The sequence below is a fragment of the Anolis sagrei genome, chromosome 4 (genome assembly GCF_037176765.1).
Source record: "Anolis sagrei isolate rAnoSag1 chromosome 4, rAnoSag1.mat, whole genome shotgun sequence".
NCBI classification, from domain to species: Eukaryota; Metazoa; Chordata; class Lepidosauria; order Squamata; family Dactyloidae; genus Anolis; species Anolis sagrei.
The window spans coordinates 135,053,679-135,077,314 of record NC_090024.1 but is presented as its reverse complement, the minus strand read 5'-3'; the positions used below and the strand labels follow the sequence as shown (position 1 = coordinate 135,077,314).

The 23,636-nt window shown below is 42.8% G+C and overlaps 1 protein-coding gene across 1 annotated transcript in view; it reads right to left on the bottom strand.

The window, feature by feature from the left end:
* The window catches only part of FCHSD1 (FCH and double SH3 domains 1), a 39,279-nt gene that overhangs the window by 2,322 nt on the left and 13,321 nt on the right, over positions 1-23,636 (bottom strand). Inside the window, exons 4-19 of the mRNA XM_067467708.1 lie at positions 21,756-21,829; positions 17,070-17,214; positions 16,783-16,919; positions 16,560-16,623; positions 16,288-16,416; positions 12,336-12,458; positions 10,485-10,586; positions 10,286-10,402; positions 8,902-9,006; positions 6,192-6,353; positions 4,908-5,036; positions 4,201-4,284; positions 3,511-3,688; positions 2,920-3,125; positions 1,465-1,546; positions 828-895 (exon numbers count right to left, since the gene is read on the bottom strand). Of these exons, the coding sequence (XP_067323809.1) occupies positions 828-895; positions 1,465-1,546; positions 2,920-3,125; positions 3,511-3,688; positions 4,201-4,284; positions 4,908-5,036; positions 6,192-6,353; positions 8,902-9,006; positions 10,286-10,402; positions 10,485-10,586; positions 12,336-12,458; positions 16,288-16,416; positions 16,560-16,623; positions 16,783-16,919; positions 17,070-17,214; positions 21,756-21,829 (1,905 nt within the window). The remainder of the gene's footprint in view (positions 1-827; positions 896-1,464; positions 1,547-2,919; positions 3,126-3,510; positions 3,689-4,200; positions 4,285-4,907; positions 5,037-6,191; positions 6,354-8,901; positions 9,007-10,285; positions 10,403-10,484; positions 10,587-12,335; positions 12,459-16,287; positions 16,417-16,559; positions 16,624-16,782; positions 16,920-17,069; positions 17,215-21,755; positions 21,830-23,636) is intronic.

Below are 23,636 nucleotides of genomic sequence, written 5' to 3'. Positions count from 1 at the left end.
AAGCAGGTTTTAAATGGAGGCCTTATACAACACAAACTGCTACAGAAAGATCTAGGGCACTCTGCAAATACTCAAACAAGATAACAGCTTTTAGGATCAGTGCAAACCTCTGTCTGTACAGCATCTCGCTAAAGAAATACAAACCACAGCTGAGCAGCACATGGAGAGTGTCATTAAGTGTTCCCAGAGGACGAGTATGTGAGTAATATTTATGTCCTTTGTCAAAGCGGGACAAATGAAAGCAATTCTTGTGAAACTATATACCTTTTTATAATAGTTTTTTCTTTCTTTCAAATAAACTCAAGGTTTCCCTTTGCAGTGGAGAGAATTAATGGTATTGTGTTTTGAACCAAGATAACCAACAGAGACCCAGTCCTTCCTTTGTTGTTGCAAGTTTATATACTGTGGTGGATTTTTTTTTGGTGGGGGGGGGGGGGAATCAAATTATTCACAGCAGACCGACTATAATAGGCAGGGCTGACTGGTGCGCCTACACATGTACAGGGTCCAAATGGCTCTTGTTGTCTAAGCTCAATTCAAATGTGTAGTAAGCTGGCTTTTTCTAACAACTAGTTTTATTTGGAAAATTAAAATAAATACATGAAATGCCCATTGTACTGTTACTCAACATGATTTTTGTTGAAGGGCAAGACAGCAAGATGAGAAATAAAAATTTTAAGAATAGATCGCAGCCTGATCAAATTCTGTGTTATGTGCACATGAATGAACACTCTGGTATGGGCTAATCTGTGACTGGTAATAGTGAAGACCTGGGAGATTAAGCCTCTGAGCCAAATCATCATGCTGTACATGAGAGAACAACTTACAGGACGAATGCGCGGTACGTTCAGGTCAGACGAACTAGACTCACTGGTTATATTTCCTTGCCAGCTACCTAGAAGCAAAACAATGCCAAAGTTTTGATATTTAGCAAGTCTAGGATTGACTTCTGTACATAACAAATATGTTCTTTCTTATTTTAAGAACAGGTGTGGTTCAAACAGTCATCTATAACAGCTCTATCGCAACAATTCTAGGAATCTGTAGGATTATAGCCATAGGTAAAGGTAAAGGTTTTCCCCTGACATTAAGTCCAGTCGTGTCCAACTCTGGAAGTTGGTGCTCATCTCCATTTCTAAGCCGAAGAGCCGGAGTTGTCTGTGGACACCTCCAGGGTCATGTGGCCAGCATGACCTCATGGAGCGCCCTTACCTTCCCACCGGAGCAGTACCTATTGATCTACTCACATTTGCATGTTTTCAAACTGCTAGGTTGGCAGAAGCTGGGGCTGACAGCAGAAGCTCATGCCACTCCCTGGATTCCAACCTGTGAGCTTTCGGTCAACAAGCTCAGCAGCTCAGTGCTTTAACCCACTGCACCACCGAGGGCTCCTGATTATAGCCATATCCTTAAGAAAATTTGAATATCTCCAAAGCCATCTTTTATATTTCCTACATAACTCACCTCCTAGTTGAATGTAAGAAGAGGTTATGCCATGATCAAGGACTGGAGGAGAAAAAGGTGGAGGCGATGGTGAAAGCAGTTCCTGAAACAAAAAGGCCAAGATATTTTAGATGACGCTGACTTCAGGCAAACAGGAATCTATACAGAAGCACTTTCCTTGAGTTTTCAGATGAGGCCACACTTTCAAAAGCCACATCTACTGGAATAAAGGACAGATAGGAAATCTAGGTGTTTTTATGGTTTTCATACAATTGTCATATCAATAAGAAGTTCAAATTTTGGTAGCCAGGTAAGATACTATAGTCATCAGGACTGTGCCCACCTACTGTCAGGAAAGGAACAAGTGTGCTGTTTCTGATTTTTTCACTGAGTTTCAGAAGCACTCTAAAGCCTCTGAATCACCTTGCCTATTTTTGAGAAAGCTGGCGCTAATCCATTCAGCTTAGAACAGCACCGGGACTGTGGCGCAGCTGGCTGGGAGTCAGCTGCATTAAGATCACTATTGACCAAAAGGTCATGAGTTTGAAGCGTGCCCGGGTCTGAGTGAGCTTCTTACCAAAATTATGTAGCTTGTTATCGACTTTTGCAGCCCGAAAGACAGTTGCATCTTTCAATTAGGAAATTTATGTACCACTTATGTGGCGAGGCTAATTTAATTGATTTACGAGGCCAAAATCTCCAAGAAGTATGCAAAGAATGAAGAAGTACTTCATCAGTGTCACAAACGGACGGTGAAGCGATAGCTCCCCTGGTGGCCAGAAGCTGGAATGTTAAATAGCCTCTGAGTGTCTATATATGTTGTGCGTCAATGGCATTGAATGTTTGCCATGTATATGTACATTGTAATCCGCCCTGAGTCCCCTGCGGGGTGAGAAGGGTGGAATATAAATACTGTAAATAAATAAATACATAAATAAATACATAAATAAATAAATATACCCACAGCCTCTGTGAGGATGATTCCCTTCCTGCTTCCCCATCCCTGTCCTCAAGCTTAGGAGGGAGACTAGGACTTGCCATATTCACCAAAAGGAAAAGATGTGTACCTAGGAGTGCCTATATGAATTCAAAGCATTTTTCTTCTGGTAGAAGGCAGTAGATTGAACCCTCTTTGTGACTTTTGCTTTGTGACTTTTGCACAGTGTTCAGCTACACTGTGTAAGTACTTTTCAGATGTTCCAGAAGACATTACTCATCAGATCCCTATGAAACCATTTTATGCAGCTCCACAATGGCAGCTAGCCAGTCCAAGACACAACCCCTGCTTTCCTGTACCACATGAAGAAGTCACCAATTGGTGCTGAGTGCTTTTGTAATGGGAGAGCTGCCAACTGTTGCCTTTCTGTATCCCTGTGAATGTACACCAACTGACCTTTCTACTCCACCAACATTAAACAGGGTGAGATCTTGGCCAGAGAAACAGAACTATTCCTCCTGGGACATATACAGACTTACCTGCTCAGTTGCCTCCTTAATGCCAGTTATTTCTTGCACCACCAGTGACGGGAAGACCCCAACTCTCCCATTAAAGTCCCCTTTCCAGAAGCCATCATCTACAGCTCCCTCTTCCCGGGGCAGCACCCGGATTATGGCTCCTTCAGGAAAGCTGAGTTCTTCTGAACTTTGACCCTCATAGTCATAGAGTGCTCGCACCAATGAAGCTGCAGGACAACAGAAGAACATACTCTTTTAACAATACAGGTGACTTCTGCACCATCTATGCTGGAAATGAGGAAAGTGAGGTCCTTCAGATGTTACTGCACTGCAACTCCAATCATCCTTCACTATTCCTGATCATGGGGCTGATGGAAGGGGCTGTTCAACTACATCACCGTGTCCTTAGAGACCAGAACCAACCACAATATATTTATTTTCAGGTACAGACAGAACATGTTTGCTAAGGGTCAGCAGAAGCTCCCTTGAATTCTGTCTATATAACACACAATAGGCAGAGAAGATAATGCATCCAGATGTTTACTGCCATCATGAATGTGTTTCTATCTACTCCTCAGTCTCCAATTCTTTGTCTAATTTTGCAAGACATACCTCCAGGCTCCAGAATCAAGTCCATGCTCATTATGTTTGTCAGTTCTCTCTCTAAGGCCACATCAGTGGATCCCTCTTGACTTTTCCCATCTGGGGTTGATGGTTCTCTGCTTACTGAATCCAGAAAGAGGAGGTATTTCTCAGGGACATACCCAATCTGTCCTGTACTGTTACGTGCCTGAAAGCAAGTTGTAGAAGTGATGATCAGAAAACACCTTTTAAGGAGCTCGCAGTGGCGTCTACCTCTCATGTGTGATTGGAAAAGAAATAGACATCTAGAGGTTAGACTGTAACAGGTCATCTCCCACCCAAGGGTATAGTGTAGGTTAATTTCTATCTCATTATTCCAGCACAACTACATTACACTGGTGGCCTTCAGTACCCCCTTCTGCAAGCAGTTTCCCACCTGTTACAGGCCCAGCTTGGCTTACTCAGAACAGCACCTGGAAAAGACACCAGAGTAGGCACCAGCATGTTGCCTCTGTATGAATAAAAATGCAAGACTTTGCACTCTACCACTAATAAAAAGATCTTGGCCTAAGCAGTAGTATCACTAGTAGATGGGTGAATTCATCTCCAATGTGTTGTTTATTGCCCAGCACCCACTGATACTATTGATACCAGCCAAGAAACAGATTTTTCTTGCAGTATATTGTACAATATTGTCTAACTCGGCTTCCTTGCACCAACCTTGACCCACTCTTCCACGTCACCATCTTCAATAATGTCTAACTCCTCACCCTGGACAATGGTCAACTCATCGGACTGGCGAGCCTGGTGAGCAAGAAGATACACAAAGGTACAACAAAAATTACACAAATATCACAACATTCTGGGTTGGTTTAAGATATGACGGGGCCCAAAGCTATGCCAAGGTTAACAGAACCCACAGAATAAAACTCTTGGGTTGCGATGTGTGTATTAATGCTAACAGAAAGAATGACAATATTTTAACACACAATGACATTTTTAAGGTATTCATTAAGAAGCCTTTTAATTAACTGGGTTTGTGTGTTAGTCTGGTTCCAATCAAAGACAGGTTTACATAAAATAGACAAACACCAGGGCTCCCAACCCATAAATGCTACGCACTGGTGCAGTCCTTCCACATTGATAAATGGGGGTCAAGAAAGAATGGAAGTAAGCATTGGTGGTCATATGATTTCTCTTTCTCTTGACAGCTATGAAGAAGTTAGAGCTTTCAATTTTTTGGCAAAAGAAGCACTCTGTAGATGTATTTATCTATTAATACCTTCTGACAGAATCAGGTACCTCAACACTCTGGAGGCAATTCTGTCTATGCTCTGAAAGTCTCCCAGAGATGATTTCCAAGCTTTTAAACAATCAATCATGATGTGATTGGCATGCGAGGAGATGGAGAAGAAAGGAACCATTACCTGGTAAGGGAAGAACACTCTGCAGGAAGAAGGATAGACTCGAGCCATGCTGGGGCTTGGCCTCATGTCCTCAAACAGGTCTGCACTGTCATCGTAATCTTCAAACTCAGCAAGATCAAACTCTTCTGCCTAGTGAAATATCTTAAGTTACTATTCCCTGTAATACTCTATGGCAGAGGTCAAGCAAATATGAGATGCAGTTCCAGACAATAGGCAGAGAGACTCAGGTCAATGGGACAGGAGGAATTTTCTATTCCAGTAAAAAAGCAGACCACTGAGAGAGTGGTGAAGAGAGGAACTAAGACAAATATTTTATTTCTTTACATTTGAAACTGAAGACTTCATTCTAAAGAGGTTATTCCTTACTTTGGTGGTGAAGACACAGGCAATGTCCAAAGTGTGCATCTCCCTATACTTCACCACCATAACATGTCACCTTTTCCCTGGCACCAGAAGTGGATAAACTCCAAGGATCACTCCCCTTTTTCCTTTGAGTTATACTACTTCACAAAATATAAATTGAAAAACTAAGGGCAAGATCCATCTTGTCCAGTATAAACATATTAGCATAGGTAATACAATTACCAGCAAGAGATGAATAGTCAATGGCATCATTTCAACAGGAGGGATGGCACAGGAAGCGAACAGAGCACCTTCCTCTCACAACAGGGGTGGCTTTCTCTTCCATCTGCCTACCATTGTTGTTAACAACTTTTAAACATTCCTTTTGTTAGCATAATAGAAGTGTGGACACTAAGAGGATTCCACTCAAAATTTGCTTCCAATCTAGTAGAAATCCTTTGGTGTGAACAAGGCATGGTGTGCACCTTGTTTTAAAGAAGGGTGACTCCCTGCATAATCTGTGGCCCTCCAGGTATTTGGGACTCCAACTCCTAAAAGCCCTAGCCAGCTTGTCCAATGACCAGGAATTCCAGGAGCTGAAGTCCAAAACACCTGGAGGTTGTGTAGGCCTACTCTACAGACTTCCAGGAGTGAAGATGCTCCTTTCTTTTTTGTAACACATATTTGTCAGAATGTAAAAATATAGACTGCAGAACTGTGCAGGTAGTATAAAGAGTCATGTGGGCTTTCCCTCTCTTGAACTAACACCAGCACAAGCACTTACAGACCAAAGAACTTTAAAGTTTCAACATCCAGATGACTTTCAGGGGTATCTGTGCTGGTAGGAGGAGTTTGAATGAAGGTGGATCATTTAGTCCATAGATCTGAGTTTCTTTGGTGGTGTGATCTCTATCAAAATAGATGAGGAGAGACAATACTTACTGTAGGCGTTGACCCCTGCTCAGATCTGCGAGCTTCACTAAGCCGTCGCTCTTGCTCCATTTCATCCAGCACTTGCCCCATGGCACTTGCCAGCCAGGTGTCTACATCCAGGCCTGCTTCCCGCAGTAGCGTTAACCGTGCCTCAGCCTTCACTTTGCTGATCTGGAAAGGGAGCAGTGGCTGTCTTGTGATTCAAGCAATCAAACAGCAATTCCTTCCTCAAATAATTGCCAAATCTGACCACAAATGGAACAAAGGCAAAGATCAATGGTAATTCTGGCCTTTTAATTAAGGAAGCAACTGTTGCTAAGGAAAAGTATAATCTGAAAATACAATTCAGCACCATGAACGATACCATCCTTCTAACATCCATAAAATATTTGCCTTGGCTGTAAAGGCTTGACAAAGAGCCTATTCCCCATCAACAATGTTTGATATTAAAAAATCTACCACCAATGTTAATTGATGCACCAATACCTTGTATCCCTCTATTTCAGGAGTTCTCAAACTTTTTTGGCTGCACCCTTTTAAAAAAAGTTTCCCGCGGGGCCCCAAGAAATGATTATATATTATATTAAATAATATATTATATATAATATGTGTGTGTGTGTTTGTGTGCATGTATGTATATGTGTGTGTGTATGTATATATATCTCAGGCATGGGCAAACTTTTTGACATAAACTTAACAGTATTTCAGTGGCAGATCCCAGGAGCCTTCCAGTCCAACCCCTTCTGCCATGCATTAAAACCATAATCAAAGCACTCCCAGCAGATGGCCACCCAGTCTTTGTTATAATAATAATAATAATAATAATAATAATAATAATAATAATAAGTACTACTGTGCCCTTGGTTTGTCAACTGCAAAAGGGCACCCTGCTTAGATCTGTGCACGTCATTCAAAAATACATCACACAGTCCTAGACGCTTAGGAAGTGTTCGACTTGTGATTTTCTTATGAAATCCAGAATATATATCTTGTTTGCTGTGGAATACTGTGTTTTGTGTCAGTAAAATAATAATAATACTAAACTACTCTGGGACTTCCGAATTCAGACTGACAGAGTTTTGGAGCACAATACTCCTGACCTCATGATCATCGATGTTGCAATCCCAGGTGACAGCAGGATTGAAGAGAAACAACTGGAAAGGCTGACACTATGTGAGGATTTAACGATCGAACTGCAAAGACTCTGGCACAAGCCAGTAAAGGTGGTCCCAGTGGTGATCGGCACACTGGGTGCAGTGCCTAAAGACCTTGGCCTGCACTTAAACACAATAGGCTCTGACAAAATTACCATCTTCCAAGCTGCAGAAGACCACCCTACTGGGATCTGCATGCATTATTCGACGATACTTCACACAGTCCTAGACACTTGGTAAGTGCCCAACGTATGATACAACAGCCAGCAGAATGATCTTGTCTGCTGTGGACTCATCTTGTTGTGCTTCTAATAATAATAATAATAATAATAATAATAATAATAATAATAATAATAATAGGAGCAACCTCAGGGGCCATCCAATCCCCTTCTGCCATGTAGGAAAAGCACAATCAAAGCGTCCCTGAGTGGTGAGAAGGAAATAGGATTTTGGAAGCAAGCAAGGCAAGGGAGGCGAGGGAAAAAGGCTTTTGAGGGTGATGGAAAAAACCACCCTGGCCATCTGTGGAGGGTGCTCTGAAATTGATTTGCCTGTTTCTTGGCAGGGGGTTTGACTGGATAGCCCACGAGGTCTCTTTTAACTCTATGATTCTAAGGAAGAAGGATTTTATGGACAATGGAAGTGAGGAAAAAGGTCTTTTGGGGCAAGGGGGTGAGGGAAAAGGGGTTTTGGCAGCAAGGGCAGCAGAAGGATGGAGAGGAGAAGGAAAGAGGACAGAAAGATTAGAGGGGAAGGAGGAGGAGGAAACCACAGAGCCTCTCAGTATGCTTTGCAGATCTCCAAGGGCCCTGCAGAGCACATTTGAAAACCGCTGCTCTATTTGGTTTTCTACTTTTTGTATTTTAACTGAGAAACAGCTGGGGTGGGGGGATAACCAAACCCCACTGGGTGTTAGCTTCTTTGGTTAGACCTGAAGTGACATTTATACAATATGAGCCTGGTTCTAATGATGGTATTTGTTTGTAAAACAGGAAGAATTTGGATGTAAAAGCATATCTCAGCTACTCCTAGTGCTATATTCTATATGTGTACTGTACTGAGAAAAGTAGGTCAGCGATTGCTTTCAAGTCCTTTCCACCCATGAACCTTTCATTTCTCCAGCATAACTCATATCCATTGTTCTTACTTCTGTACAAGAATAGAAATGTCTTCCAGATCTGGATTCATCACATGCAAAGCTGAGACAAAACATTGAGAAACATCATACACCCTCAGATCTCATCATGAGTGACTAAGTGCCCGCCTGCAATTTCACATCTTCCTGAAACTTGAACTTGCACAATGCATGAGGATATGAACATACACAAAATACTGAAAAACAGATGGGGCAACCTCTTGATTATAATGGAGTTCCCCCATTTCTACAATATTTTCAGTCAAAGCAGAAACAGCATCAGAACGTAGATGTACACATATACAGAGAAGTGGCAGAGAATGGCAAATAGCCCATCAAGGACATCCATGGTACACTATAAAGAATATATGTAGAACAAAAGGTGCAACAGACCAATAGGAGATGGATAGAAGTGTACAGTCATACTTACCACTGCCTTTCTTATGTTCTCTCTTACTTCCTCCATCCTTTTTTCCATTCCAGTCATCTCTGCCTCAGGGACTTGTTGCCTCCTGGTTTCCATTCTCTGTAGAATCTATAAAACCCCATAGGGAAAATGAAATCAACTCAAACAACACGGTCACTACTCACATGATACTAGAAGAGAAGTCTACATTTACTGTGAGCATTTCTTCTATTTAAAAGTGGAAAGATATTTTCCAAAAGATTAATAAACCCACCAGTGTCTGGAGGAGGGAATGAACTTCCAGTTTGCAGCAAACCATAACACGTATTTAAATTAACTAAATAAAGTGAAATACCATCTGGATGGAAACTCTGGAAAAAGCTTATGACAATATAGTTGACAAAAGAGTTAGAAATAAAAAAATTATTTGGCTCACATATAATTGTCTATCCCATCCTCAGTATAAACAAACTCTCCTTCCTTTTGGACAAAAGGTAAAGGTTTTTCCTTGACATTAAGTCTAGCCATGTCCAACTCTGGGGGGAGGTGGTGCTCATCTCCATTTCTAAGCTGAAGAGCCGGTGTTGTCCGTAGACACCTCCAAGGTCATGTGGCCAGAATGACTGCATGGAGCGCCGTTACCTTCCCGCCAAAGTGGTACCTATTAATCTACTCACATTTGCATGTTTTTGAACTGCTGGGTTGGCAGAAGCTGGGGCTAACAGAGGGAGCTCACCCCGCTCCCCAGATTTGAACCACCATCCTTTCGGTCAGCAAGTTCAGTAGCTCAGCAGTTTAGCCCATTGTGCCACTGGGCACTTACAAGATAAATTCCAGAGGAAGCCTGACTTCAACTTTTTATGGGAATGGTGTGCAAATAACCACAGGGAATATAGAGAGTTTTACAGTGTCTGATTACAACTGAGAGGCTTTGTTATACTCTAAGGCAGTGGTTCTCAACCTGGGGTCCCCAGATGTTTTTGGCTTACAATTCCCAGAAATCCTAACAGCTGGTAAACTGGCTGGGATTTCTGGGAGTTGTAGGCCAAAAACATCTGGGGACCCAAGGTGGGAAACACTGCTCTAAGGTGAAAAGAAAAGGCATTCCTTCACAAAATAAATGGTTGGTGAAGATATATGAACTGGCTGAAATTGACAAATTCACAATGCTGACAAAGTGCAAATCTTTGACATTTTTTTTAAGATGGGGGCATATTTATCACTTATCAGGTTCAGGTTTTGCTTGATAGAAGATGAATGCTTAAAGCATAACTGAAACTGCATGTAATACACTAATAGAGGGTTACAGTCTTTAGTTAAAGGGGGTGAGGAAGGATGAATTTGTATGCAGATTATGTGTTAAAGTGTTATCTCTGAATTCACAACCACGTCCTGCCTGGGTGCTTACCCCTTCACTGACAGTTTGAATCTTATAATCTTTAGCTGCCCGAGCAGCCCAACGGCGTGCTTCCTTCTCCAGCCCAATGTCACCAGCATCACCACCGTTTGTATGCAGAAGAGATGTCTGGAAAGGAAGAGATGTCTGTGAGAAGACACCACTTTGTCTCCATGATGGGTGAGGGAAGCACCACTATCATCTTCCTTACCACCCGGTCAGCTCCTGCTGGCTGGAAGGATGGTATGGTCATTTCTGTGAAAGCAGTATTGTTATCCTGCAGGAAGAGGCGGAGATTCTCCTCTTGGCACACCTGCATGAATAAGCAGAAAGAGGAAGAAAAGTTAAGGAGAGGTATCCGAGAGATGCCTCTCAAATGAGAAGACAGTTGCATCAACTGTACTACAAAATTGCCTCTCTCTGCTTTCGATGCAGCATTGGCTCACACATCCTTGCTTCTCTGTGTTCTTGAATGCACATGACCAAGCTGTGCTGCCAAGTCACATTTTTAGAAAATGCTGTAAACATCTACTTCTGATGAAGTAAATGAGATTAAAGGGCTCATTTCCAACATGTGCCCTGAGAAATTTGGGTGGGTGGAGGACAAGGCTCAAAACACTAAAATGCCACTTTACTTTAAAAAACAAACATAAGAAGGGCAAACTATATAGATCACAAAAAACTATATTTTGGCTAGGTTTACAAGTTAGCACTTTCTTATTAAACTGTTTACTATAACCCTACAAGAATCCCTTCTAAACATTTGCAAAGTATCTGTGCTAGGGACAAGTTGTTTCAGTTCACAGTCCCTCTGTGTTTGGCCACAACATCTGTCATCAATATATTCCAAACACAAGTAAGTACCGACTTCTCCTTAGTTGTGTCTCCATTTAGAGTATTCAAAGGCAAACCAGAGCTGCCAAATCCACACCCCTTCTCTTTTCCCAATTTCTTCACTATAATTAGTAATTATTTACATATACTGTAATTGGAGTTTTTCTGTCAAATATTTTTGCTGATGTCCTCTCCTTCCCCTATCTATGAAACTACATGTTGTATTTCAGCACGCACTGCTGTGTGGCTGGATGGATCTTCAGTTTTGCAACTCCCAAACAGCAGCAACTAGCATGGATACTTGGCATACATCTGGAAGGATATGAAATCCAAATAGCAATAGTTAACACAGCCAGACACGGGTATTCCACAAAATAAATGGTAATCAGATCTTTACAGTTTGGTGCTTGAAATTCTGGCTGTGACAGCAAAGGGGAATGGTACCCAGTTGAGTCTTTTATAGTTCAAGACTGACAGCCTCATCACACTGAGGCAGAGAAGCATCTTCTCCTCGCTTCTCTTCATTGCTAGCACACTGCTGGCACAGAGTCCCCCTGATCCCATCATATGACGCAGGGCTACTTCCGGGGGGACTCCGTGTCCGCAGTGCACCACTTATTTCAATAGGACCCACATAGTCTTTAAACCAGTAATGGAGATAGAAGGAGCACTGAAGGACATTAGCAGACTGCCCACCTGAACACCCACACTGAAACGTCACAAAACCTAGCGTAAAAGGACAAATCCACCACTTCCCATCCCAAGAAAAACACCATTGTTAAAGTGTTTCCATGTGCAGGGAGAGAAGTTGATTCCTAGCCATCTTTTAAATCCCCCCATTTCTTCACACTGGAGAGACAGAACGGGTCATGCATTATTTGATGTGATCTATGTGATTCTGTCTTTGAGGTGTGTAGAAATGGAGAAAAACCTCCATCTGATGAGGTCCTAAATAAGGCACCATACATACTAGGCCAGAAGATAAAAATCAGAAGGAACAGTGATACAGAAAATTCATGATCATATTGGCCAACTTAACATCATCAGTTTTCAAGCAGTCATAGGGTTCCAACTTTTCCGCAAAGCAGTTGTATAGGGGGAAGGATGTTTCTTGACCCACGTTCAGGTTTGAGGTTTTATAGATACAAAACAACTGTCTACAGTACAGCAAATAGCAGCTTTGTAGACTATTTTGTTCTTACAATCACACAATGGTTGTATTCACTACCTTTGCAGACTCATCAAAAAGAATCTGAAAGAATTCTTGGGCGCCTTGGCAGACCTCTAATTCTGTCTTGTTAATCAAGGTGAGCTGGTCTCTGAGTCGTTCATAAAGGTCCCCATCTAGTACCTGGAGAGAAATGGAACAAAGTAATATAAAATGTGGATGATATATTAGGGTTATCTCTGTTTTGCTCAACATTGCACTTACATTATAACAATAACAACACAAAAAACATGAAATTGCAGAGGAGCTCATAAAATAATGTGTGAAAGAACTAGACAATTGCATGCTTAGGGAGGAGGACATGAGAATGTTCTAACAACACTGTTTCTGCCCATATTCATAAAATCTCAGATGAACTAATTAATTAAAAAACTGAAAAATTGTAAAGTGTTTTCAATGCAATGGATGAAGGTTCAGATGTTGCCGGACTTGTGATATTGTTTGGTTTTGTAAAGTATCTGTTTGAAGCATTTATCAAATATTTGTTTATATGAATATCTTTGGAGACCAATGCAACCAGGGAAGAAATGTTTATAAAAAATCAATTGTTATCTGTATAAACACAATTTTGATTAGGATCCATGTGTTAACGTATGCAGTTTAGGGGCAGGATCCACAAAACTTAGTAAAAATCAGGGATAGAATTAGGGTTCCCGGGAGGCGGGGAGCCTTCTGGAGGGTTCCATGACTGAAAAAGTTTGGGAATTGCTGTTGTAGATAATTCTGTTTTTCAAAAGGTAGAAGGAACATGGACATCAGCAATCCTGGACTCAATCCTAGCCAAGAGTAAAAAGTCAATTACTGGACTAAAGTGGTTGGTGCTACAATTGTGGGAGAGGCCAAATAGGAGTATAATCAAAAACAGACTTTGAATTTCAGCAAAGCTGATTTTATAAAGCTCAAGGAAATACTAGTTGAAACTTTAGAATTATAGAATCACATAGAGTTGGAAGAGATCTAGTGGGCCATGCAGTCCAACCCCCTGCCAAGAAGCAGGAAAATCACATTCAAAGCACCCCCGGCAGATGGCCATCCAGCCTTTGTTTAAAAGCCTCCACCACACTCTAGGGCAGAAAGTTCCACTGCTGAACAGCTCTCACAGTCAGGAAGTTCTTCCTAATGTTCAGGTGGAAGCTCCTTTCCTGTAGTTTGAAGCCATTGTTCCACGTCCTAGTCTCCAGGGCAGCAGTAATCAAGCTTGCTCCCTCCTCCCTATGGCTTCCCCTCACATATTTAGACATGGCCATCATGTCTCCTATCAGCCTTCTCTTCTGCAGGATGTGTCATATATACATCATCAGACACCTTAGGATGGGCATCAAGTTGATAAGGAGATAGTCAGACATCACCTAATTAACCTTAAATGAGTTTTGTGGGACCAGATGAATTGTATCCCAGGATACTGAAGGATCTTGCTGATGTACTCTTTGATCCACTTGTTATCATTTTTAGAATATCCTGTAGGACAGATTAATCACCAGAAAAATGGGAAAAAATAAAACTACAGATCAGTCAGCCTAATTTCAATATCATAAAACAAATATTAGAAATGAGATTATGCAAGAATCTGTTTGCAGATATCTGGATGACAATTCAGTGACAAACAGAGATAGAGTTAGGGTTCCCAGGCTTTGTCAAGAAAAAAAATCTGCCAATCTAGTTCTGGGGATGATGAGAATGCTGTAGTTGTTGTTTATCTGGATTTCAGCAAAGCATTTGATAAAGACCTCTATGATATTTTGTTTAGTAAACTGATTAAATGTAGAATAGATGAAAACACCACCAGATGGATCCATAATTGGTTGAAAAACTATACTCAAAGAGATGACAGCATTGTTTCAGTTTGGAAGGCAATGTTGAGCGAAGTGCTGCAAGGTTCTGTCTTGAGGTCGACACTCAATGTTGTTATGGATTATTTAGATCAGATGTGGGGAGCCCTTAAGGCCACATCTGGCTTTCTAGGTTCTTAAGTGCAGCCTTTTGATTGCATCCAAATGTATAGAACAAATCCTTTTATTGTTATTAATGCATTTTGTTCATCTTTTATATTTTTCTTTTATATTTCTTTTATATTTAGAATAGTTTTGATGAAACCTTCCTCCAGACTGATTATCTGCTTAACAGCCTATCACATCAAAGACGACCAAGAAAATGCTGAAGGAAGAATAATTGAAATTGCAAATTTCCCCATACATTTTAAAGATTTTTGAATGCGGCCTTGTTTGATTACAGCCTTTCAACATGAAAAGGTTTTCCAATCCTGATTTAGATGATGGGACAGAGGGAATCCTTATCAAAAGATGATAAGATGCAGATGATACAGAACTGGGAAGAGTTGATCTTTTAAGTTGGATATGAACCAGCAGTATAATGTGCAGCAAAGAGGTATTGTTTACCTAGATCTGGCAACCATGCTTACCTAGATGTGGCAACCATGCTTACCTAGATCTGGGAATGTATTGCTTAGTCTGCACTAATAGTTGCCAGATCTAGGTAAGCAATACTTTCCCTATATTTTGCACTAATCAGTCTGCATTTGGAGTACTGCATTAGGTTCTTGGTGCCTTGTTTTAAGATGAAAAAAATAAACTGGAGTAAGTTGAGAGAAGGGTGTGATAAAGCATTGATTTTTAACTGTAAGTTAAACGCAGTTATGTATATGTGTCTCTACAGTTAAATATGATTGTGTGTGTGTGTGTGTATGTGTGTGTGTGTGTATGTATTTGTTCAGGAGGTAAAAGACAGTTATGGATGCACATAAAGGGTCAACCATTTAGAAATGGCAGAAGTAGGGGGATGGGACCAAGCTCAGCACTCTGAGTTAGGTTGCCATTGAGAAAGGGGTGGAGCCAACTGCACTTACCAGAGGCAGACATTTTGAGGCTTCAGTCCTTTGGTCATCGAGCTAAAGGGGTGGTTCAAACGTGTGGTGAACCAAACTAAGGGAAAGCTTTTAGCCTGAGTGAATTCATTAAGTCAAGGGGACTTATTTAGGTTTGTGGTTTAGTGTGCTAATAGGAGAAGAAATCCCACTGGGAATCTTTACTTCAGCAGGAAGCTGAAGGGAGACAAGGGCATTAGCTGACCTTAGTTAATCTGTCAAATAATGAAACATATTTACAAGTGTAACAACTAAAGAACTAGTTGGTGAAGTAAAAGACATCCTAAAGTTATATTAAGATTTGTTGAAACTATAACTCGTGAAGCTTTAAACCTCAGGAGAAGAGAACTCTGAAACCATTAAGACCCTTCTATACTCCAAATAAACTTGTTTTAGTAACTCAAGTCTCAGTGGACTATTTCAAGAAAAAAAAGAGAAAAACCACACTACACACCAAAAGAAGCACTACAGAGTGGTAGTATTGGATCTATTTGAAAATAGGGGAATCCAATAATAAACTAAATAGGAAACCCTTATTAACTGGTGGCAGCATAGTCTAATACCTCACAGATGGTGGCACCATACTAGATTGAATAGAATATCAGACAACGAAGAGGAAGCCTTTACAAAGGGCAACAAGGATAAGGATTATGGAGGTCAAAACATATGGGGTTAAGGAACTTGGGCAGGTTCACGCTGGTGAAAAGAAGACAGAGGAGTGATATGGTGGCACTCTTTAAATATTTAAAGAGCTGTTGAGAAGAGGAAGATGCAGAGTTGTTCTCTACGGCCCCAGAGGGCAGTATCAGATCTAAAGGTTTTAAGTTACAGGAGGGTAGATTTTGGCTAAATATTAAAAGAAACTTCTTGGTGGTAAGGGCAGTTCAGCAGTGGAATCAATAACCTAGAGTGGTGTTGAGGTCTCTTTCTCTGGATGTCATAAAAAAGATGCTGGGTGCATTGAGCAGGGGTTGGATTTATTAGCCTAGGGGGGGCCTTCCACCTCTGTGATCCTAAGCACAGCCTGGAAAGTGTGAGGGATTGTGTACATACTAAGACAAAAGTCCCTACCTTGAAAACAGTTGGCAGTTCCACATGGTAGTAATGTCCCAGATGGGCACTAGCAGCTGCCAGAGTCAAGAGGTACTCATTTCGTGCCATCACCAGCTGTTGTGAATTCTCTGCCATCTGCACAGAGAACTGCAATGAGAGGAACAAACAGCTATGCACACTACGTTTTACAAGTTCCTCATCAGTCCGACAACCCACACTTGCAAATATTCTGCCAGTCTGGGCCTTCACAACTTATCTTTTTGCAATAGCTGGCAGACTGAGCCTCTGACCTTGGCACTGAGCTTCTGCAAGCTGGCTTTGGTATGAAATATGCCGTGATCACTCTTCCTGAGCCTGTGTGGGAAAGAATGTTGATTAACTTCCATAAGGAGGCCCTCAGTATGGGAAAGTCCCTGGAAAGCAGTCGGCTTGTGAAAGGAGGATAACTCTCCACCCCAGTTCTATGGCACTCCTGAATTCTCTTGCCTATGGAGCATAGTACTGGAAGCTCACCTGGCATCTACATCAGCAGCCTTTTCTTTGGTTACTTCATTGGCCCGTTGGATATTTATGTAATGCTTCTTGGTTTTGCTGACTTCCTTCACTGTCTCCTGCAGCTCAGCCTGTATATTCAGCAACTGTTCCATGCCCTGGGGTGGGAGTATGAAGGATATTATACTATTCGTTAAGGTGCACTTCCCTGCCTTGTTAGTAGCTGCTCTTCAAAATGCAAGAGCAGAATCAAAGCATCCCTCGTCTCTTGGAAGAATGCAAATGACTCTGTCCCACCCCAATGGTACCTTTTTAAACAAATGCTCTTTTGACAGCCGAGATGTTTTAACTGCCTCCATGCTCACAGTACGATAGGTTTCTGAGGCGGCAACCCTGGCCTGGCCCAGCGAGGTGGTGCCATCCATCATGCTCTTCCAGGCTGCAAAGATGCTTCTGCAGAAACATTGCAGAAGGACACAATGTTATCAGTTCTCATTGACCTCTGAAGCAATTTCCAGGCAATACTAATAGAACACTGTTCTCCACAAGCCCCTTTCTTGGCTATTGCTGCTTCGAAGAAACAAGCTGAGCGCGGCCCAGCCCGCTTCAGATGTGTCCCTAAAGGATCGCATGACTATTTATATACTGTTATGATGATTCCTCTCCGTGGCCTCTTTGAAGCAATAAAACCACTTCCTGAGCTCTCGGCGTAACAGCTTTATCCACAAAAACCCATCTGAACTCATTGCTTATGCTTTATTGCACCAACCCTTTTATCTATTGCATCAATTCGTCTATCTTTAGACCGCCCCAAAAGGCTCTGGGAACTTACTGCTGCCACATGGGTTGAATTCCAGGAAGCCATAACAGCTTGAAGGCAACAAAAGCGAATGGTTTCTGGAGACAATCAGGTCTTGTTTCAAGGTCTGTCTGCTTTTTTTTTTTTTTTTGCCAGTCATGCCTCTGCTACCTTGTTCCCGATCTCTTCCCTTCTTGCTGATTTCATTCTCTCATGCCTGATTATTATTATTATTATTATTGAACTTTATACCTTGCCACCATCTCCCTTCAGGGTGGCTAACATGAGGCCAAGCCCAACAAATACAATAAACAAAATAAAATACATATAGCAGATAATATGAAATTAAATACACAAAAAATCACACAATGGGATAAAACACAGGGTACGGGTGCAGTAAAAGTTAAAACAGGGTTTAAACAAGGTGGGCTGGGCCAAATGCAAGAATAAAAACTTGCAAGGGCATCTTGCCTTTCTGACAATACTAGGACACACCACGATACATTTTTACCTTCTCCATCTTAGCCTTGGGTTCTTCACTTTCTACACTTTTCTCTCTAATAATGTTTAGAGAAAATTGGTGGACCCTCACCTCTTGCACTTAAATTCATAGGCAAGCAAACTCATAGGAATGTACTTGTAATAAGGTAATTTATTTTATTTATTTATTTATTTGCTTTATTTCTATACCGCGTTTCTCAACCTATAATAGGTGACTCAATGCGGTTTACACAATATTAATTACCACAACAATAACAATTAAAACACAGCATACCCAATAGCAAACACACAACCATTCATACAATGCCTCGATCGCAAACAAGATCCAGTCTCATATCCTTATGCCGTTCCTATGTTCAGTTTACCGTCATTCTGTGTACAATTGCGCTGATTAGCCAAACGCTTGCTCAAAAAGCCAGGTTTTGAGCTTCTTCCTAAATGCCAGCAACGAAGGGGCCTGTCTGATGTCGTTTGGTAGGGCATTCCATAACCGAGGGGCCACCACCGAGAAGGCCCTGTCTCTCGTTCCCGCCAGCCGTGCCTGTGACGCAGGCAGAACCGAGAGCAGGGCCTCCCCGGACGATCTTAATGTCCGTGTCGGTTCATAGGAGGAGATGCGTTCGGAGAGGTAGGTGGGGCCGGAACCGTTTAGGGCTTTGTAGGCTAATGCCAGCACCTTGAATTGTGCCCGGTAGGGAATTGGCAGCCAGTGGAGCTGGCTCAACAGAGGAGTGGTATGCTCCCTGAGAGCTGCTCCTGTTAGCAACCTGGCTGCCGAGCGCTGGACCATCTGGAGCTTCCGGGCAGTCTTCAAGGGCAGCCCCACGTAGAGCGCGTTGCAGTAATCTATGCGGGATGTGACCAGAGCGTGGACTACCGTGGCCAAGTCCGACTTCCCGAGGTACGGGCGCAGCTGGCGCACGAGCCGAAGCTGTGCAAATGCTCCCCTGGCCACCGCTGAGACCTGAGGCTCCAGGCTCAGCGATGAATCCAGGGTCACACCCAAGCTGCGAACCTGCGTCTTCAGGGGGAGTGTAACCCCGTCCAACACAGGCTGTAACCCTATGCCCCGTTCGGCCTTTCGACTGACCAGGAGTGCCTCTGTCTTGTCTGGATTCAACTTCAATTTGTTCACCCTCATCCAGTCCGACACAGCAGCCAAGCACTGGTTCAGGACCTGAACAGCCTCCTTAGAAGTAGGTGGAAAGGAGTGACAGAGTTGGACATCATCTGCGTACAGATAACACCGCACCCCGAAACTCCGGATGATCTCTCCCAACGGCTTCATGTAGATGTTAAACAACATGGGGGACAGTATTGAACCCTGCGGGACCCCACAAGACAATGGTTGTGAGGACGAGCAGCTGTCCCCCATCAACACCTTCTGGGTACGACCCTCTAGGAAGGACCTGAGCCACTGTAAAACAGTGCCACCAAGGCCCATTCCCGCGAGGCGTCCCAGAAGGATACCGTGGTCGACGGTATCGAAGGCCGCTGAGAGATCCAGCAGGACCAACAGGGACACACTCCCCCTGTCGAGCTCCCTGCGGAGATCATCCACTAAGGCGACCAAGGCTGTCTCGGTACCATGTCCCGGCCTAAAGCCAGACTGTGCCGGATCCAGATAATCCGTGTCTACCAAGAATACCTGGAGTTGTGAGGCCACCACACGTTCCAGGACTTTGCTCAAAAAGGGAAGATTGGAAACAGGCCGATAGTTGACGAATTGAGTGGGGTCTAGTGATGGTTTTTTCAACAGCGGTTTTATTACAGCTTGTTTTAAGCTGGCTGGAATATTGCCTTCCCGAAGGGAGGCATTAACCACCACCTCCACCCACTCGGCCAATCCCCCTCTGGCCTCTTTTAGAAGCCAGGATGGGCAGGGGTCTAGGATGCATGTGGTAGCTCTCATTCCTCCAAGTATCTTGTCCACATCCTCGGGTTTCACCAATTGAAATGAATCCATCAAAATCGGACAAGCAGATGCTCGTGTTACATCCTCAGAGACTGCCGTTAATGTGGTATCCAGGCCAGAGCGGATCAAAGCGACTTTGTCCGCAAAGAACCGAGCAAATGCTTCACAGCGGGCCGTCGAGTTGTCAGGGTTCCCATCCGGAATGGTGGGGTTCAATAGCCCTCTGACAACTCGAAACAACTCCGCCGGACGGTTCTTTGCGGACGCAATATTGGCCGCAAAGAAAGCTTTCTTTGCCGCCTTTATTGCCACGGCATATGCCCTTAATAGGGCAACAAACCGTGTTCGATTTAACTCGCTCGGGTCTGAACGCCACACGCGCTCTAGTCTCCTCTTCCTTCGCTTCATCGCTGCCAGCTCCTCGTTGAACCAAGGTGCTGGTTTAGCTCGGCTACTTGAGAGGGGACGTTCCGGAGCAATCGTGTTTATGGCCCTAGTCATCTCCCCATTCCAGAGAGACACCAGGGCTTCAACAGAATCACCAACCGAGGTGGCAGGAAAATCCCCAAGAGCCGTCAGGAATCCGTTCGGATCCATAAGCCTCCTGGGGCGGACCATCTTAATGGGTCCCCCACCTCTGCAGAGGTTGGAAGGTGTGGTGAGTCTAAATCTGACCAGATAGTGGTCGGTCCATGGCAACGGAGAGGTGGATAACTCCTCAACACCGCCACCTTGCTCCCATCCCTGACAGAAAACCAGATCTAATGTGTGTCCCGCACAGTGGGTGGGGCCAGATACTTGTTGGGACAGCCCCATGGTTGCCATGGATGACATGAAGTCCTGAGCCGCTCCTCCTAGGGTAGTCTCGGCATGTACATTGAAGTCCCCCAGCACAAGAAGCCGTTGAGACTCCAATGCCAGGCTCGAGACCACCCCCGCTAGCTCAGGTTTCCCCTGACAGTAAGTCTAGTCGTGTCCAACTCTGGGGGGTGGTGCTCATCTCCATTTCTAGGCTGAAGAGCCAGCTTTGTCTGTAGACACCTCCAAGGTCATGTGGCCAGCATGACTTCATGGAGTGCTATTACCTTCCTGCTGAAAGGTTACCTATTGATCTACTCACATTTGAATGTTTTCAAACTGCTAGGTTGGCAGAAGCTGGGCCTAACAGCAGGAGCTCACTCCCCAGATTCAAACCACCAACCTGTCGGTCAGCAAAATTCAGCAGTTCAATGGTTTAACCCACTGCACCACCAAAGGTTAAACTTCTCTACTGGTAGAAAAGATACAATTTAATTTCAAAAGCTATCATACAATTTAATTTGAAAAGCTATCTTTTAAATTTTAGGAACATGACAAGTGAAAAAGATGGCAAAGGAAACAGACAGGCTCTTTCCAGCCCCAACTGCATTCAAAGATGTGGGTAGAAAAAAAAAACTATACTTTCCCAGATCCATCCATAACAAAAAAGCAGAAATGAAATTAAAGACAGTGATACTGCTGTTTGGTCAAATATAACCTCTTAGAAGCATCAGTTACCAGTGGTAGATTCATGAAACTACAAGGAGATCAAGTTGTTTCCTTGGACTAGGTTCAGTATGTACTGACCACAGTACCTCTTTCTCCAGGGGAAAAAAAAATATAAGCAGAAATTGTCATCCATATTTTTTCTTATCCTAAATGCTCTTCAAATGCTTTCCTTTTAAAAAACTAAACTGGAACCACTAAAGCAGAGGTGCCCTCTCTCCCATAAGCCCAGTTTCATACAAAAGCAATTTCCACCTGGAATCATTGGTGACACTCCAGCCACGCTGCCATTCTCTCTTCTGGAACTGACTTGCTAGCCTCTGCAATGCCTGAAAATAAACATATAGTTGATTAAAAAAACTGCTTCCAACCTAGCTTACTATCCAAGTAGTTTTCCAATATAGCTCAAAATGACTAACGAATAATAACACCATCATGGGCTATGTTTTGTTGGATTTTCTTCTGCATTCCCAAGAAGCCCTCCACTCCAAATGGCTACCATGCAGACCTGAAGCACACACACACAGATGGCCCCTGACGGCTCCCTTGACTGTTCTACAGCAGTTCTAACTCATATGTGCAGAGAGTATATAAAGCAAAAATAGGGGGGGCAAAAGTGATGCATTATTAGTCACTAGATCTGAAGGAAAAACTTATTTTGGAAGGCAGGATTATCATCTGAGGAGACCGTGCTTTCCTTTGCCCTTTCCATTGCTTTACCTTGATATCTCCTTTTCCATTAACAGCTTTGTCCAGACTAGGCAGCATATCTGAAGTTAAATGATTGGATGGGAGACTATCTGGCTCCTCCGTAATGGCCTAATTTCCATTTTTAAGGGAAGAATAGGACTAAAGGATAATAAATACTTAATAATCCTGCCTACTGTCTGCCAGGGTCTCTGCAAGCATGATTACCATTACCTTACCTTGAAGAAAACACACACACACAAACAGAACCTTTCCTTAATTTCAATGTACCAGTACAAAATCTGGAATCTGGTACAGAAATGAGCTCCCTAAGAAACAAATTTTCCTAGAATACAAGTCTGCGTAGCTCTGATTTGTGAAGAATCACCCGAGTAGATTGTTATCCATTTCCTGTTCACAATGGTGTGTGAAACAATATTAACCCACTAGTTGTCCCCTGCCATGCATTGCTGTGACCCAGTTTGTGTATATGTGTGTGTATATATTTGTGTATATGTGTATATATGTTTGTTTGTGTATATATGTGGTTTTGCGTATGTGTTGTAATGTATTTTTTGGTTTTTTGAAGTCTCTTCTGCTGTGTTTTTCAATGTTTTTATGAATGATGGTCACTCATTGGCCTGATAGGTGGATTGTGTCCAAATTTGGTGTGAATTCGTCCAGTGGTTTTTGAGTTATGTTAATCCCACAAACGAACATTATCCTCATTACCTCTGAGGATGCTTGCCATAGATGCAGGCGAAACGTCAGGAGAAAAATTGCCTCCAGAACATGGCCATATAGCCCGGAAAAACCTACAACAACCCATGGATTCCGGCCATGAAAGCCTTCGACAATACATTGAACATTACATTTTTATTTATATAGACTAGCTGTACACGTCATGCATTGCTGTGGCCAACCTTCCCTCCCTCTTTCTCTCCTTCTTTCTTTCTCTCCTTCCTTCCTTCCTTCTCTTCCTTTCCTTCCCCCCTTTCCTTCCCCTTCTTTTTTCTCCCTCTTTCTTCCTTCTCTACCTATTCTTGGACTGCAACTCCCAGCAGTCCTCCTAATTGATCTACCTACCTATCTCTATCTAATCTCTCTATCTGGAGGATTGCTGGGAGTTGCAGTCCAGGAATAGGAAATTGGAAATATGCAGGGATTGGGATGCTCTCAAAGAAATCCAAGGAGAAGAAAGCTTGCAGCTTGGAAGCAGTGCATTTGGATCCTCCTCCTCTCCTAAAGGGCCTGGTCTAGGGGATGCTGGGAGCTGTAGTCCGGAAGAGAGTGTGGATATGCATATGCGCTGTAGCATCTTTTTCCTTTTTTGGCTTTTTAAGTCTCTTCCGCTGTGTTTTTCAGTGTTTTTATGAGTGATGGTCATTTATTGGCCTGATAGGTGTATTGTGTCCAAATTTGGTGTCAATTCATCCAGTGGTTTTTGAG